At 47.6% G+C, this 17391-nt stretch overlaps 1 protein-coding gene across 7 annotated transcripts in view; it reads left to right on the top strand.

The window, feature by feature from the left end:
- Positions 1–17391, top strand: part of TNRC18 (trinucleotide repeat containing 18) — a 470959-nt gene that overhangs the window by 339310 nt on the left and 114258 nt on the right. For all 7 annotated transcript variants that reach the window (XM_069645534.1, XM_069645537.1, XM_069645536.1 and 4 more), the window contains 2 exons: positions 10473–10590; positions 13944–14019. In XM_069645534.1, the coding sequence (XP_069501635.1) occupies positions 10473–10590; positions 13944–14019 (194 nt within the window). The remainder of the gene's footprint in view (positions 1–10472; positions 10591–13943; positions 14020–17391) is intronic.

Here is a 17391-nt window from a genome sequence, read left to right as displayed (position 1 = left end):
CCAGTGGCGACGAAATCCTCCGCTGAGCCTCCGGTTCAGCCATTAGACCGCCTAGATTCTCCTACCATTGCAGACGGCATCGCTAGGATTACTACGGCAGTTAGACTGAAGGAGCGGTCGAAGGAGGTGGCGAAACACAAAGAATGGCTGAGAGACGTGTCGAAAGATACGCCACTGCGCCCAGAATCCTGCCAGGATTGCGTTGAGCCCTGTGCCTTTGTCAGGCACAGTAGGGAAAAATTCTCGATGCCACAGGGAAAAAGATTAACCCTTTCCTCCCCTTGATCCCTCTGGTTCATCCTCATGGACTAGGGAGAAATTTGAGGGATGTATGGACAGATTAGAAAAATGTCTCCTATTCTGAGGCCATTGCTCCCAAGAGACCTCGAAGACTTTCCTTCTACTTCTGTATCTAAGTTTCGAAGGACCTTGGAGGAGGAGGATCCACATGAAGAGTTTACTTGTGTCCTCAGATGAGGACGTTATTTACACTTATGATCAGGATGAAGATGGCACCTTTCTGGAAAACTACAATGTGGATGATCAGACGGGTCTTGTGGACAATTGGGAGGACAGCCGTCTGGTTGATGCTCAGTCAAGGACGTTCCCCTACTCCCACCCAGAACTCTGATGTCCTGTGCTTAGATTCCCCCCTCAAAACCCCCCCACTCCGGCTCGGCAAGCCTTCCCAGTGGATGATCAGATGGCGTTCACGCCATCTTGAAGGCGGATGACCGTTTTCAGATTGCCACTCAAGAGTCCTTGATTTTGTGGAGGATATATTCAAATAAACACCCCCCCAGCCAGCCAGGCTATCCCCTTGTTGAACTCGATCAAAAGGATGTTGGCACCTTCTTTGACACTGGCCCAGACCAGGGCGGTTAACCCTACAGTGGACAAATTGTTTCGGCCTTCACTGACCGACCCTGCCTATATCAAGGGTCATGCCATTCCGGATTCGTTAGTGGTTGCTACAGGAGAGGCACCACCTGATAAGGAATCAAAGACTTTATGCACTGGAGAAGAGAATAACAGCGGTTGTGGCATTTACCGCCTGTATAGCCAATAACACCACACGATTGGCTAACTATGCGGATGTCCAGTGGAACCTTCTACAAGAAGGCCTCCAGGAAGTGCAAGGACTAAGTTGCTCGCCATAGTTTCCGAAGGCCAGCAGGTGAACCAGAATGTGCTCAAAAACACACTGGACGCTGCCGACACGGCTGGGAGAACCCTGGCACAAGGTACCTAGCTGAAGAGACATTCATGGCCAAGGAACTCTTTTGAAGCCAGAGACCCAAGCATCACTAATTAACAAACCCGTTGAGGAAATCAACCCGTTTTGTAAGGCAGTGGCGATGCTCTTGAAACAGCCAAGAAGGAACATGAGATACTAAAGTCCCTTTAACAGATTACCCAGAAACCCTCTCCTCAGAGAGGAAGCGGCTCCCACCGGTCCTTTTGCAGACAATCTCGTTTTTCTCAGACCAGTATAATGCAGGAAACAACTGGAATTTGGGAAAAGGGGTCTAACACCTCTGTCATTTATCCACCTGGAGGACAACGGACTGGGAAAGGTAGAGGACGAGGTTCCAACCCCTTAGGCGCCCCAGCCTCTGGTTAGAAATTACCTGCATATCCAGGTCCCCTCCCATGCAACCCCGGTCGGGGGGGGGGGGGTTTATAATATCTTTCGTTATCGCATGGGAGGGGATAACAGACCAGTGGTACTAAAGACAGTCGCCCACAGGTACTGTATAGAATTTGCCCGACCACCTCAATACAGACTGCCAAGATCAAGACGCCTGACCACCTGCAAATCCTACTGCCAGAGGTGCAGACCCTTCTAGGAAAAGATGCCATAGAAGCTATCCATATTCTACAGGTAAACAAGGGTATTTATTCAGTGTACTTCCTTGTACCAAAAAATGATCTCACCATGCGCTAGAGTTTGTCAAACCTCCAAGGTTTTGTATGGTTACTTTACAGGATGTAATCCTGCTGTTGAAACAGGGGGATTACATGGCAACACTGGACATGAAAGATGCATTCTTTCATATTTCAATCTTGCCAGCGCACAGAAAATACCAAAGGTTCATGATGGAGGACAAGCACTATCAGTTCAAAGTGCTTCCCTTCGGCATTGCCTCGGCACCAAGGGTGTTTATAAAGGGTACTGGCAGTAGTGGCAGCACACCTGCACAGACTATCCGTCCCGGTTTACCCTTACCTTGACGACTGGCTCATAACAGGGGGAGTCCTATGTAACATGCCTATTGAACACTGAGAAGACAAGACCTCTTATTCAGTCTAGGATTCTCCATCGAGAAGAAATCCAGCCTAGACCCCAGTCAAATCAAACAGTTTCTAGGGTATCCAATTCGGCCAAAAGACGGCCTCGTCTTCCCCTCCATCGAGAGGGTTCAAAACATGCTGTTTCAGATCCCTCAATATGTAGCTAGTCGGGAAGTGACGGTACGCAAAGCCATGCGACTGTTAAGGATGATGGTGTCCTGCGTTTACTTCCTCACGCGCGTCTGTTTCCCATGCAAGAGTGGCTCAACAGCCAGTGGTGTCAGGGCAGCGGACAATGGGAAGATCTGGTAGTTGTCTTGCCAGCCTTCATTCTCTCTTGGCAGTGGTGGTCGAGGGAAAACCTCTTGAGGGGAAGACCTTCACCACCCCCGCAATAGAAGCCACTCTAATGACAGCATCACTCACTGGTGGGCGGCTCATCTGCTTTAGCAGACGGCGCACGGCATGTGGTCCCCACAAGTATCGTCCAACCACATAAATCTGTTGGCTCTACTAGCTGTATTCAAAGCACTGAAAGCCTTTCAGACAGTTGCAGGGGAAGACAGTCCTGATCTTGACAGGCAGCACCACAGCCATGTACTACCCGAACAAACAAGGAGGCACACTCTCCAGGGATATCCAAGCTGTCCCAAGACATTTGGATATGGGCTCTCAAACACAGGATGTTCCTGTTGTCCCAACACCTTCCAGCGGAACTCTATCTTCTGGTAGATGTGCTCAGCAGAGATTTCCCACTGCCCATAGAGTACGAATGGCGACTACACGAAGACATTGTCTCCAATGTTTTCGCAGAATGGGGTTTCCCAGAGATTTACTTGTTCGCAACTCTGGAGAACGCACAAATGCCAAGATTACGCCTGCAGGTACCCACAGAACCGCTCCAAGGGGAATGGACTCTGCATAAAATGGTCAGGGAAATTTGTTTACGCTTGCCCACCCCCGACTCCCTTACTGAACAAGATCGTGCACAAGATGCACCAGGAGCCAGTCACCATGATATTGGTGACCCCTATGTGGTGCCGCCAACCCTGGTTCTCATCTGATGGAGATGTCCCTCTCCCCTCTGATAAAACTGCCTTGCCTGTACAGCATGTTGTCTTAGGACAGGGGAGACACACAGCACCCATGCCCGGAAACTCTGAACTTAACGGCCTGGCTCCTGAGGTCAGAGTACAGACACCTTCAACTCCCTCAGAGATGTATGGACATACTCACAGAAACGAGAGAACCCAACACCCGATACTGCTATTCCTGTAAATGGAAACGGTTTGTTATCTGGTGTAATTCCAAGGGCATCAATCCCATTAACTACCCTCTTACTCACATTCTATTGTACCTGGCCCACTTACTGGATTCAGGCCTAGTTTTGAATTCCCTAAAGGTTCACCTAGCTGTTCTCTCAGCCTACCCTCCGTCACAGCAAAAGGTGGTGTGGTGGAAAATACCAGTTATCAAGGCTTTCATGGAAGGGGTTAAGAGGATTCACCCCCCCCCCATTTCAAACCCAGCTCCTGGATGGGACTTAAATGTGGTTCTGACTAGACTCGTGGGGTCTCCCTTGGAGCCTATGCACAAGGCCAGTCTAAAAGACATTACCTATAAGACAGCCTTTCTAGTGGCTTTCACTTCTATTAGAAGCGTTAGTTAACTACAGGCCCTTTCTGTAGTAGACCCTTTCGTTACTGTTCAGTGATGAGGTGATTCTGCGCACTCACCCTCTATTTCCGCCTCAATTTATTTACAAGTTCTGCGTGAACCAATCAATAGAACTGCCCACTTTCTTCCAGAACCCCACTAACATGGCTGAAATAGGCCTACACACGTTAGATGTGTGCCGGGCAGTCCTGTTTTACCTGGAAAGAACAAAACCACTGAGAAAAACAAACCAATTTTTTGTTTCTGTTGCAGTTGGCAGTGAAGGGTGTCCTGTCTCGAAGTCAGCTATCTCTAGGTGGATAGTGAAATGCATCACACTTTGTTACACTCTTGCTAAGAGAGAACTGCCCTTCAAGCCTAGAGCACATTCTACTCTGGGCACTGGGGGCTTCCCTAGCATTCATTGCAAATGTTCCCCTAGAGTCCATTTGACAGACGGCAACCTGGAGTTCTGTACACACCTTTACTAAACACTATTGCCTAGTCACTCGTTCTAGGTCTGATTTTTAGGTGGGACACGCAGTACTAAGACATCTTTTCACTATTGTTCCTTCTCACAACCCACCTTCAACTCCGGGTACTGCTTGCTAGTCTATGCACAGAATGTGATTCTAAGCAGATTAACAAGCATCAGAAGACATGCAACACTTACCGTAATAGCATTTCTGATGATACAAAAAAGGTTAATAACCACTGAACAGGTTATCAAGTCTGTTCTTTTGAGAGAGGGGCGCCCGCTACCTTTGCAAAACTATTTTTCAAGGAACCTGGGATTGGTAACCCTAGGTCTCCTGGGGGCAACCAGACATGGTCTCCCTCTCACTGTGCTTAGAGAGGCATCAGCTTCACCTCACTGATGATCCCCAACAAGGGTGAAACACGTGTATGGGGTTGCTGGTGGTACTCTTGTTCAGGTTGGAGTTGCCATTGCATTTCGGTGCTGGACTGCCCCTGGGCAGGACAAAGACTGATATGCAAATGGATATTTCCCATCTGTGAAAGGCACAGTGAGTAAAAGCAGTGGCTGCGAACTCTCAAGTGGTTAATAACCACTGAACAGGTTATCAAGTCTGTTCTTTCGAGAGAGGGGCGCCCGCTACCTTTGCAAAACCATTTCTGATGATAGTTTCTGCTTAGATTCACATGTGACCAACCCTCCTCCCCGCTCGGGTGAAAGGACCATAGACGTCTTACTACTTTCTCTCTTCTATGTGCTCGCTCACGTTAGCCTCGGGCTCCCTCATGGCAGAAAAAATACAATCGGAGGGACCTCGGCACGTGAGGGATTTTGGGTACACTACATATCGCGTTAGGGATAGTGTTACAGACACGCTTATGCCGACGTCCCCTTTCGATCCTCGAAAGACCAGATGCAATACTCTGCGGATACCACTGGATGTCGGACCATGCGCACAGCATGTGAATCTAAGCAGATACAATCATCAGAAATGCTATTACGGTAAGTAATGCATGTCGTCCAAATCAGGTCAAAACACAGGAGGGTGAGAAAAAGGTCTCACTCACTCCAGGGCTAATATGTAAAATCCCTAAAGTCCAGCAAAAGAGCTGGGGGTCTCTAAGGTTGAAGGGAATTGGCACAGAAATTAGTATTCTCTCTAACAAGGCCAAATGCAGACCCAGGATGTTATGGATGCAGTGTTTGAGGCTGGTTAGTCCCACCTGTCCAGAGGAAGAATGCACCTGGTCCGGACAGCTTAATCCTCCTGCAGGTTACTGGTGGTCCTTAGGTTTCAGATGCTAGGTTTTTGTTAGGCTATCTTGAATGGATCATTATCCAGAATTCTGCTTGAGGGTTATCACCAGCCCACCAATGGAATGGGCCTTTAACATTCAAACCGGAAGAGACTGTCCCACCAACAGGGCATATCCTGAATCCGTTTGAGACCAGACAGTCGCAAGCCCGGTTTTATGTGCACACAGACCACCCCAATGGTCTTAGCAAACCAGTATGTCCGAGACACCACACCATCCCCTGTCTCACTCCATTCTTACCCAACACTGCACCATTCCAGCCTGCCCTCACTGAGCATCACCCCTTGGTAGACACATGCAATACCCATAAAACCATGCACGCCACGAGCCCTTGCACTCACACCCTCAAGAACACCACCACCAGAAACTCCTATCCCAGTATAGGCACATTCAGACTTGACCGCCTCCGATCCAGGACATACACAACCTTGACCACTCCCAACACAAGTCTAAGAAAAAGTAAAACCAAACCGACACCAGCCAATCACCTCATTACGCCCATCAGCATCTCCCGACCAGCCCACTCTCCAATCCAACACCTCCTCACCCTGCACACTCAACAGAAAACCACGCCAGGCGACCACCGAAATAATCAAAGGAGCACTCATCAATGCTAGATCTCTAGTCGCACACGCCCTAGACATAGCCAACATCATTTCTCTTAATGACTTAGACCTCGTAGCTATTACCGAGACCTGGCTCTACACAGCATCAGGCCCCGCCCTAGCACTAGCCATTCCCAATGACTACACCATCACCGCGCAGACAAACTTCCAAATGAGGCGGTGTAGCCATTATTGCAAAAAGCTCCCTCAATATAAGACACTTACAAAACCAGTCACTTCCATCTGCAGAAATACTCACTATCAAACTATCCACATCCAACACAAGCACAATCACCACCCACCTCATCTACAGACCCCCGGGTCCCATATCCTCATTCAACGAAGACATAGCTCTCCTGCTTTCCAACAATACCAAACCCAACTCACGAATACTTATTCTTGGGGACTTCAACCTCGGACTCAATGGCGAAAAGGATAACATAGCAAGTACCATCGCTAATACCATCTCAGAATTAGGTCTTACCCATCACATCTCTCAACCCACACGCAACAAAGACCGCACACTCGATTGGATAGCAGCCTTCAACTGCAATACCACTATCCTCTCTAACACACCATGCACCTGGACCGACCACCACCTCATCTCATTCACCATCGACAAAGATGGACAAAAATCTGCCTCCCGTCCTAACGCTCCACCCACACTCACCAGAAACAGCAAAAATATCAGTCGACAAACTCCTCCCTCTACTCCAACCCATCATCAACCTCTCACCCACCATGACCAACCCCACTGAATTAGTAGGCCTCTATAACTGTACCATTCTCAAGGCCATAAATACTGTAGCATCACTCAAACTACGAAAAGCCAAACCAAGCGCCCATCTCAACTCCTGGTTCATCCCCGAACTAAAAACTCTGTAAAATCAAGACAAGCGGAAGTAGCGTGGAAACAGTCACCTTCAGCTAACAACAAAACTTCCTATTCCCTAGACTCCAATACCTACAAGGCAGGAATTATCCAAACTAAAAAAAAACATGTACAACGAGCGAATTTGCAACGCCAAATCCAACACTAAAGAGCTCTTCAACATCCTAAGACTTCGAGTCCCCTTTTCCCATCCCTGACACATGCATCAAAGATATCTCATGGTGCTCTAACATACAAGAAGCACTCCTTGGCAAAATTGCTATGTTACAAGCCAAAATCGAGAAAAAGAAAGAAAGTCTCACCCTCACAGAGAATCCGACCCCTCCCACCTTCACCTCACGAACGGACGACACCAACCTATTCCAATTCTCCACCATCACCACCAAAGAGGTCGAAGACATAATCAACTCTTTGAAACCCTCCAAATATCAAGGTGACATCTGTCCCGTGCCAGTCATCAAGGAAGCGGCCAAACATCTTGCCCCCTTCATCACATCTTTCATAAACTCATCCTTCACCTCCAGTACAGTACCTAACAACCTAAAGGACTCTTGGATTCTACCCCTTCTCAAGAAACCCACACTTGACCCTAGTGTCCCCACGAACTACAGACCCATTACCACTGTGCCCTTCCTCCTAAAAATCCTTGACAGAGCTGCCTACGTTCAGATCCAGAACCACCTAGAGAAAAACAATTTACTTGGATTAAGACAGTCAGGCTTCCGCCCCAAGCACGGCACTGAGACAGCCTTGATCGACCTTAAAACACAAATGGATAATCTCAGAGACAATGGCAAACTAGCACTTTTGCTCCCGTCGGCCGCCTTCGACTTGGTAAACCATGACATCCTTTGCAATTATCTAGCCTCAGCAGCTAATTTCTCTGTCAAGGCCAATGCCTGGATTCAGTCTTTCCTGAACAACAGATCCATGAGGGCCTTCGCTCCCACAGCCTCTGCCGAACCAGCCCCCGTCACATGCGACGTCCCGCAGGGTTCCTGTGTTTCCCCACATTATACAATGTGTTTACTAAACCTCTTTTCGACATTTTGGACCGCTTGGGTGTCCTCTACACGAACTACGCAGATGACACCCAAATACTCATCCCACTGACGGGCGACTACGCCACTGACAACTCAGTTATCAACATCTACTCCATTATCCAAGAATGGGTGGCCAAACACGGCCTTTGCCTCAACGACGACGAGACCGAACTTCTTCTCCTAGGCTCCCAATCCAGACTCAACAAACTCTACCAGGCATTCACCATTGACGGAAACAACATCAGGCTCCAACAATGTCAACTCTTGGGATTTATCTTGACTCCTCCCTTACATTGACAAGACAAATCAACGCCATCTCATCCGCCACCGCTTACACTTGTAAGCTCTTCAACGCCTGTAGACCATACCGCTCCACCTCCAACTGCACCACATTAGCCAGAGCACTAGTACTCCCCAAAGCAGATTACTGCAATGCCCTCTACCTGGGCACTAGCCAAAAAAACATCAACAAGCTGCAAGGTATTCAAAATAACGCTCTCAGAGCAGCTATGAACATACCCAAACACGAGCACATCTGACGCCAGATGTTCCTGCCACTGGCTATCCATACCTCAGAGAATCAAATATAAAACTCTCCCTCACACACAAATGCCTATCCAACCAAGCACCTAGATACCTATCAGGCAACTTCACGCACCATACCACATCTCGCCCAACCAGATCAGCACAAACGCACTGCCTAAACATCCCCAGATTTAAGCTCCAAAAGGCAAGAGGCACCAGCTTCCCTGTGCTCGCCGCTAAACTCTGGAACTCACTACCAGTCGATCTCAGAGCCGAACCATCCTATCACCGATTCAGACACACTGCCAAAAACTGGCTTTTGACCAAAGAAGTCTAAAACTCCAACTTACCCGACTACTGCATTTACTGCCTCCATAAACTATTAGCCCAAAGCGTGTAAATATGTATGATGTGTATATTATCTATAACTGTTTTTATGTACCTAAATGTATGATGTAACATATTGGCTACTATGTAACTGTACCAAGTGCCTTGATGCCCCTGGGCCAGGCGGCGCTATACAAATAATAAACTAAACTAAACTGTATGCACTACCGTGTGTTCTTGGCCAGAACTCTAATGGCATTCCCTTACATGTCAATTTGAGACCGGGAGAGGAAAAAAGATGGGCAATAAATATGGCCCAAAGAACGGGTGTTAAACCATGATAAGCAGCAGTTTTGAGTATATGGTCTCAAAGGTGTTAATGCTGTAAAAATAAAGATGTGGAGCTGTGCACTATCATACATTTGTTCACTTCCACCACCCTGTACTGTGCACATGATAAAAGTAACTGGGATTTTACTTGGAGAATAAAAGGGGCTCGGCAGCAATCCACTGTAAGGTGTTAAAGTAAAATGGAGCCATATGGGACTAGCCAGTGCACCCCAAATGAAATTAATGAAGCCAGTGAGTGAGGTAGAAGGGGGGCCCGCTCAACCCAAAAATCATGTAGGATACAGACTTGCTTGGGGACTCCATTAAAGTCCACAGAGGAAAGTTGCAAAAAAGAAACCTTCCTAGGAAGTCCCAGTAATGGTAATCTGAGATGAGGGAGTGTGGGCAGTCTGTTCTGATCGTCCCTCCTCGAGCCTGGAAAGCTACAAACTCTGCAGTTATCTGGTGAACCTTTATCAGCTATCTGCTTTCATTTCCTAGTAAACCTATAGCAAGATCTCTGCAGCAACCGTCCATTAGGTTGAAGCATCATAGAATGTATGTATGTCTTGGTCTTCCCCCATTATCAAAAGTCCATATGCCTTAAAGCTGTTGGCTAAATATCAATACATATTCTTACAGATGAGGACCCCACCGAAATGATCTTCCTTGCAATTATCAGCATGTTTTTGAATTAAGTTCTCATTTCAGATAAAGGGCTTTACAAGTGAAACGATTGGGAGCTTAGATTTCCTACGGTCACTCAAAAAAATGCAAGTTTGGTTATGTCTGTCAAAGGCTGAGGGGGAACTGATGCATGGTTGGCAGTGTGGTGTACTTTAATTACTAACTCTGTTCATCAAAAAATGTACTGCTTGGGAGCTTGAACGGTTTTCATTGGTAAGTGGATGGAAACATCGCTGACTTTAAAAACATTTTTTTTATATGAAGTGGACATTAAGTGTTTCTGTGAATCTTAATACCTTGCTACTTTTCATTCTACAGCCCCCCGGTCTTGTGTGATTGATGAGGATGGGTTGAAGGATGGGCTCCGTGTCCTGATTCCAATGGATGACAAGCTGCTGTATGCAGGACATGTGCAGACTGTGCATTCACCCGACATGTGAGTAAGATGAGCTTGCTTCTAATGCGCGAGACATTCATTTTTTTTGTGGATCGATTTGGTTAAACTAACTTTAGGGTCCTACCAGGAAATTGCCATAGGATCCATGTTCCCGTGCTAGACGTTTTGTGTATACATGTATGTTGCAGTAGGGAAAGGCTTCTCTGTTGTAGTGCTACTAAAATACCATATGCATTTCTGTTGCCATTCCTGGACTGGAATTCCTATGCAGGTCCCATTGAGCAATGCTGATCAGGCAACAGACTATTACTAAAGCAAGATCTAATTAAGCAAAATTTAATTTTAACACACACAAATAGTTAGCCATATTGGCAGATTTCTTGTTTTTTAAATATGAAGCTGATGTAAAATTGTAAACTTATTCATGGCCTCTTTTGCGTTACTCACAGTAGCCACCCTTGATCCCGCTAGAGCAATGGACTGATCTCTAGCAATAATGCTCTCAAGTGTCCAGAGCTTAAAGATAGTGGGGTCTTACTTCAGCGGCTCTCTTGCTGTAACAAAAGCAAAGTGGAATGTTCTCCTACTGGACAGTGATTTCCTGTTGAACCAAGTAAACTGATTTCAGGAACCATGGCACAAATAGTAAATTGGTGTACAAAGGCTTTAATCTAATTTGGCTTTAGTTAGTGCAAAAGCCTTTTTAAAAATAAACTTAGTCAGGAGCTACATTTAAAGAAATGCTGCCTTTTGAACTGAGATTGTGGTGTTTTGTTGTAGAAAATCTGAGCAAGATTTCAAATTAACCTATTCGTTCAGTTTCAAATAAATTGCTGTTTGAAGGTTATGATGCTCATACAATGACTTAACATGCCATCCTGGTGCTAAGGCTTTCCTGGGGGCAGAATTGAGGGGGGGCGAGGAGGCTGACTTTGATCTGCGACATATTATGGCATGCAAGGCTGCTGCAGCTTTTACCTGTGCAGTACCCTTTGAGCAAAGCAAATATAACATTTATAGGATGCATGTGGAAACTTAAGTTGCAGGGCATAAGGGAGTTCTGAGGATAGCTGTCCATGGTGACCAGACAATCTTTACTGTTGAGACTTTGGCTTGACTTGTGTTACGTGGCAGGGCATTAAGGCTTAGACTTTGGGGGATGATCTTGATGCAGAGTTCAGTTTACTAGAAGGCTGCCAAGTATCACAGGTCCACATTCACATACTATATTCACAAAGCATAGCATTAGGTAAAACGCACCATTAAACACACTACGATAGGTAAATGCGGTATTGAAACAGTTCAGGTCAAGTATAGTTGGGTAGAAATGACTTTTTACCGGATTAGGCAGCCCCTGTAATTCTTGCTGGGTTTTAGGGGATTGGGGCTTTTTTCCAACCATGCTTAACCCAATGAGTTTCTTTGGAAAGATTTTTCCCTTTTGCTGCATTCTCTGGGACACTCTTTATTTTTGCTTTTGGACTCCTAGCCTGACCTTGTGGAGGCAAGTAAAGCTTTATGCTTTGCTTCACTGGACTTGCCTGGCCCTTTTGCTCATTCTAGTGGGGAACGGATCAGTCCATAAGACTATGGACTATCAGTACTGAGTGGCTGGCTTCTTGTATTGTTACAGTTGCACGTCACCCTAAAGTGACGGGCAGTTAGGATTCTTTGTTTTCTTCTCATTTTCTATAATGGCTTTCTGGTTACTTTTACAATGTGCCTAGGATGAACTGGTGGCAGCAGTTTTTTTATTTTTAGTAACATTTTACTCTTGTACGCATTTACTGCAAATGGCTTCTAAAGGTGACTAGCACGCTTGCCCTTTTGCTTGTTAGGAAATGCCATATATGGAATGCCCTTTCCCAGGGAAAGCTGCTGCTTTCGTAGGCAGTGGGGTGGTTTGTATGTGAGCCCGGATGTGGGGTCTGGGACTGTCTGGTCCCAGCACGCATCCTGGCAACTGACTTGTCTGTTGCTGGGCAGTTGCTGTGGCCAGTGGCTAGCCATCATTGGATAGCCACCACCAGTTTGAATGTTTCACATCCTTACCATTGTGCAATCTGTTAGCCCAAATCTTGGATAAAAGGGCTGCTCCTGCAGCCATTCGACAGATCGTTGGAGCCAGGTCCTCTACAAAGGGCGGCTAGTTGTTGACCAGAGGATGTTACCATGCAGCTGACCAGCATCAACTCCAGTGAAGGTCTGCTCCACTGCCTGATCTCAAGAAGACCATAGTCAGTGCTTTGACCCCAGAACCAGTGGGAACAAACGGTCGTAACCCCTCCTCGAGGATCTATCCCTTCTGAGCCCACACCAATGAAGCATGAAAGGCAAGCCAATTTTTTTGCTTTGCCTCAGGACAAGTTGTCCTGTGACTAAATCTGCCATTGCTATCGGGATTGGATGCTGCATAGTAGAGTGCTACACACTAGCACACAACCATTGCTTGCTAAATTAAGGTCACACTCAAAGCTAAACTGGGTCTACTTGAGGATTTATGCCCAATGATCTCATTTACACCATTTGAAAGGCTGCAACATGGAGTGCTCTGCCTACATTCATCAAATGCTGCCATTGGATACACAAAGCAGGGTCGATTCACAAGTGGGCCAGGCAGTAATGAGCAATTTATTTTCAGCGGTGCCAACTACACAACCGCCACCAAAACGCACTGCTTGCTGGACTATGCATAGCCTGTTAGACTGATTAACAAGCCTAAGAAGACAAACTTTATCTGCCCAGTAAGTTTTTCTGGCACTTGTATCTGTTTTGAGTTACATGTACGCATCCATTCTTCACCGAGGTAGGACACAAGGTTGAAGGTTAAAGTAGGCACTATGATAAAAACAAACTGCATTAAGCATTTGCATTACATGTGTGATAAAGCCAAAATACGGTGTTGTCCAGTTTCTTGGTAATAATTTAGTATGGGTGAAATAATACTGCATGATAAAACATGCCATCTAGAAGGTTTCGTTTTAAATGTCCAACAGCAATCCTTGGCCTAATGATTCAAGGAGGATATCGCAAACTTAACCAGACAATTGAGAGACAGATGCATCATTTAAAAGTGCTCTTGATGGGCATATTGACCGATAAAGGGGTACTTGGGTATGTTTATAGGGTAGGTACAATGTGAGTTAAACAATGATTACGCAATTGCCAATGTGTGGGGATGAATCGCCTGCATACAGAAACTGTCCTTTGGGCACTGAAAAATGTACTCCCTCCAGGTTTGCCTTTCAGGGCCTTATTGAGGTACTTATCTAAACATATGAGTGGGCAGTTTGGCATTATGTTCTACTAGAGTAAAGCTAAGCTTTTCTGACTGTTTTGCTAGTGTTCCCTTTCATTCCTAATTTTGCATGCTTTACTATATTTTGTTTCAGATACAGAGTCGTGATAGAAGGAGAGAGGGGAAACCGGCCCCACATTTACTGTCTAGAACAGCTCCTACAGGAAGCAGTAAGTATTCTACATTTCTTCACAATACTGTTCTGAAGGCACAAAAAAGGGTTTTCAAACACTGGACAATTTCCAATCTTGGGTTTGACTCCTTGAGAGACTAATTTATTGGTGATTTATCTCTATATGCCTAATCAGGGAATGAACCCATGTTGCACAGCATAGTCTACCCTACAGGAAAAAACCTCAACCCACCAGACTTAACACTACTCTTAGAGGTAGCTTCTCTTTGATAACGAGATTATATACTTAATGCTAAATTACACTTTTGCTTTATCAAAATATTGTATATCAAAATAATTTTCCCCAGCAGTGAACATTCATTCTACTTCTAAATTGACGTAAAAGAGGTCCAGCGCCAGATTAAACCTTGTGGAGGCCTGTAGACAGTCGAAATGTCACCCCCCCCTCGCAAATTATCTCCTAATACGTTTTTAATTTTCTGCACTGTTTTATTTTGATCCGATGTTGCAGGGCCTCTAAAAGGAGTGGGGCCCATAGGGCGGTGCATAATTGGCCTAATGAATAATCCGACACTGCAAAAGTCTTGCAAGAATTGTACTTCAAATCACCCTTTTTTAGCTTTGAAACAATATTGCCTGAGTTAGCACAGCTAGCAGGCCAGCGCCCCATACTAGCACTTAAAAGTATGGTTTTCTCTATGGATCTTAGAAATATACATCTGCATTTGGGGCCCGAGGAAGGGAGAAGCAGGGAGCTCAATGTTATTTCTTGCTTATACCTCCTCTGGTACCTTCCTTTCTCCAGCATCGGGTCTGGCATGGATTCAAATGCTCATTAATATTCCCCATCGTCGGGCTGGGAATCCTTGATAAAGAAAAAATCAGTTTCACTTTCTGAACTGTCTTTCTCCTAACAACCAATCACTGGTCTCTGGGTCATACTGCCCCCAGTCAATGACTGCCCTCTACCTTAGCCCCTCCTCTGGCAGCCATCTTCAGATTTTTACCGCACGTTCAAGTGTTGGAAGTCCTTGTGCTATAGCGCTTGAGCTTTTACTGCGTTTTGCGATTTTCTTTCTTTTTTTTTTTGATAAGAGTTTTACTCAATTTTTTCAGTCAATCGAGCCTTAAGCTCCACCAATTAACCTTCCTATTAACAGGGACCCGTTTTCAGATTCTTCAGCACCCCCGCAAGGGCGGATTTTCATCGCGTTTCTTCTTGGAGGATTCCAGAAGCTTCTTCGAGGCCTACCCCACGTGGATATGGCAGAGAAGGAGGAGGACTCGGTGCATCTCTTCAAGGTTTGCCCCGGCTGCAACCTGCGGAACGTCTTCTCGGACGATGGACATTCCCTGTGCCTCTACTGCAGGCATTTGTACCAGACGCATGTGGAGGATGTCTCTGCGTGGCTTTTTGGGAGATGGTGCCGTGCACGCGGGCCGACAGATGCAAGTATCTCAACGAGAGGCTGTAGGCCAAGGCCCCTGCTCTAGGTGAGTCCCGGCAGCATGCCTCCCCTGCCCAGAAGAAGAAAGCTGAGCGGTCTTCTAAGACCTTTGAGGGCACCCCTCCGGCGGGGGCCCCAACATAAGGCTAAGCACCGTCCACTGTCTGCCGGAGCGCCCGTTGCAACAGGCTCCTCGGCGGCCAGGGTGAGTTCAGCATCTCCAGCACCTTCGACCACGAGCCAACGCTCAGGTTCTTCAAAGAGGAAGTCAGACCATCCGGGCAAGCTTTTTGGAGAAGACCTAAGCAGGACCGACGGAGAAGGCCAAGAGGGAGCAGGGTCATGACCCACCCCCCCCAATAACCTGAAGGCTGCGATGGCCCAGGTGCATCAGGCAAAGCCCCACACTTCCACCGAAGTAGTAGCAGCGTCCCTTGTGATGGCCACTGGTGCAGATTTGCAAAGCACAGCCCCTAAGGTGAGGGTGTCCCTGCCTGCTTGCCTGGAGGGAGTCCTCTTTTCAGCCCATTGAGAAGACTCCGGAGAAGGTGATGCCCATCATTTCACCAAAACAGTCTCCCCCTGGTCGTGGAAAAGGGAAGGGGGGCACAGTAGTCCTCCAGGGCACGGACATTTCTTCAGAGGAAGAGCTCACCAGCCTCCCGGTCCTCCAGGAGGGGAGATGCGTCAAGAGCAGGCCCTACGAGGAGGGTGGGGGGGATCCCGACGAGGGGGGACGAGGAGACTGACGAGGAGCACCAGGGCGGTGACGGAGCAGATCAGCCTAAGCCGCAAACGCCTCGGTCCCCGTCGCCTCCACCCCAGCAGCCACCACCCCAGCAGCCACCTGCGGATATCTCAGTGGACATTCTTGCGGCTATGCATACACTGTGCTCGGAAATCCGAACAAGGATGCCTCTTGCGCCGGTAGCCCAGCCCGCGGCAGCGAGACCTTCAGAGGAACCACCACCCAAGAGGGGAGGAGAGTTCACCCCTCCCCCCGCCTTTTCACAACTCGCCGCCCTCTTTGGCCACCCCCAATGCCCCCCACCCACCACGAGGGATGACACAGACGACGGGCACTGGCACGTACGATGATGGCGGCCTGTGGGATTTCCTGTCTCCGCCGGCCAGATCTTCACCGCCCGATGTGATTGGCTCGTTCCACGCCATGATCTCCAGGGCCTCAGCTGTTCCAGCTCGTCCCGGAGAAGAAGAGGGTTTCCTTTAACTGCACTGGGAGGCAAAAAGGAAGACTGTGCTGTTGATCCAGCTGTTGGATGACATTTGGGACGAGAGTTTGTCCCTCATGAAGAACACTTCATCGGCTCTGGTGAAGGGGGATCACTATGAGAAGAAATACAGAGTGCCGGACTCTACGCCAAAGTGCTTATGGTACCAACCGTCTCCAGACTCTATGGCTTCGACAGTGGCCAAGAAGTAGTCTTTGGGCTCATCCTCATTGGCGGCCTCCTCCCTCCCACCACCCCCTCGCAGACAGTGAGGGGAAGAAGTTGGATGCCATGGGGCCGAGAGTGATCTCGTCGGCGGCAACCACCATCAAGGCCGTTAATGCCCTCGCCATTGTGGCACGTTACGACAGGGACCTTTGGTTCAAGATGCCCCCCCCTTCCTGGGCTTTCTCCCCGACGACAAGCGGGCTGAGGCATTGGAGATTCTACAGGAAGGCGAGGTGGCTTCAGACCATGCCATTACAGTGCCGACACAGCATTCTCCCAAATGGGCAACAGCGTTTGCCTCCGTCGGCAAGGTTGGCTGGGGGCCACGAATTTCAGTCGAAGATGTTTGGACATGCCCTTAGACAGGGACAATTTGTTTGGAAAGAGTGTGGACGAGTCTCTCCTGGCCATCAAAGCGGCCACAGACGGCTCGTGCCCTGGGCACACTTCATCAAATGCGGCTGTCCTTTCGGACTTCTGGAGGGAAAAAAGTTCCTCAAA

Source organism: Ambystoma mexicanum, chromosome 2p (genome assembly GCF_040938575.1).
Source record: "Ambystoma mexicanum isolate Mex_15411 chromosome 2p, UKY_AmexF1_1, whole genome shotgun sequence".
In the NCBI taxonomy this organism is placed as follows: domain Eukaryota; kingdom Metazoa; phylum Chordata; class Amphibia; order Caudata; family Ambystomatidae; genus Ambystoma; species Ambystoma mexicanum.
The sequence above is the reverse complement of the archived record's forward strand: the minus strand, read 5'-3'. Positions and strand labels throughout refer to the sequence as shown.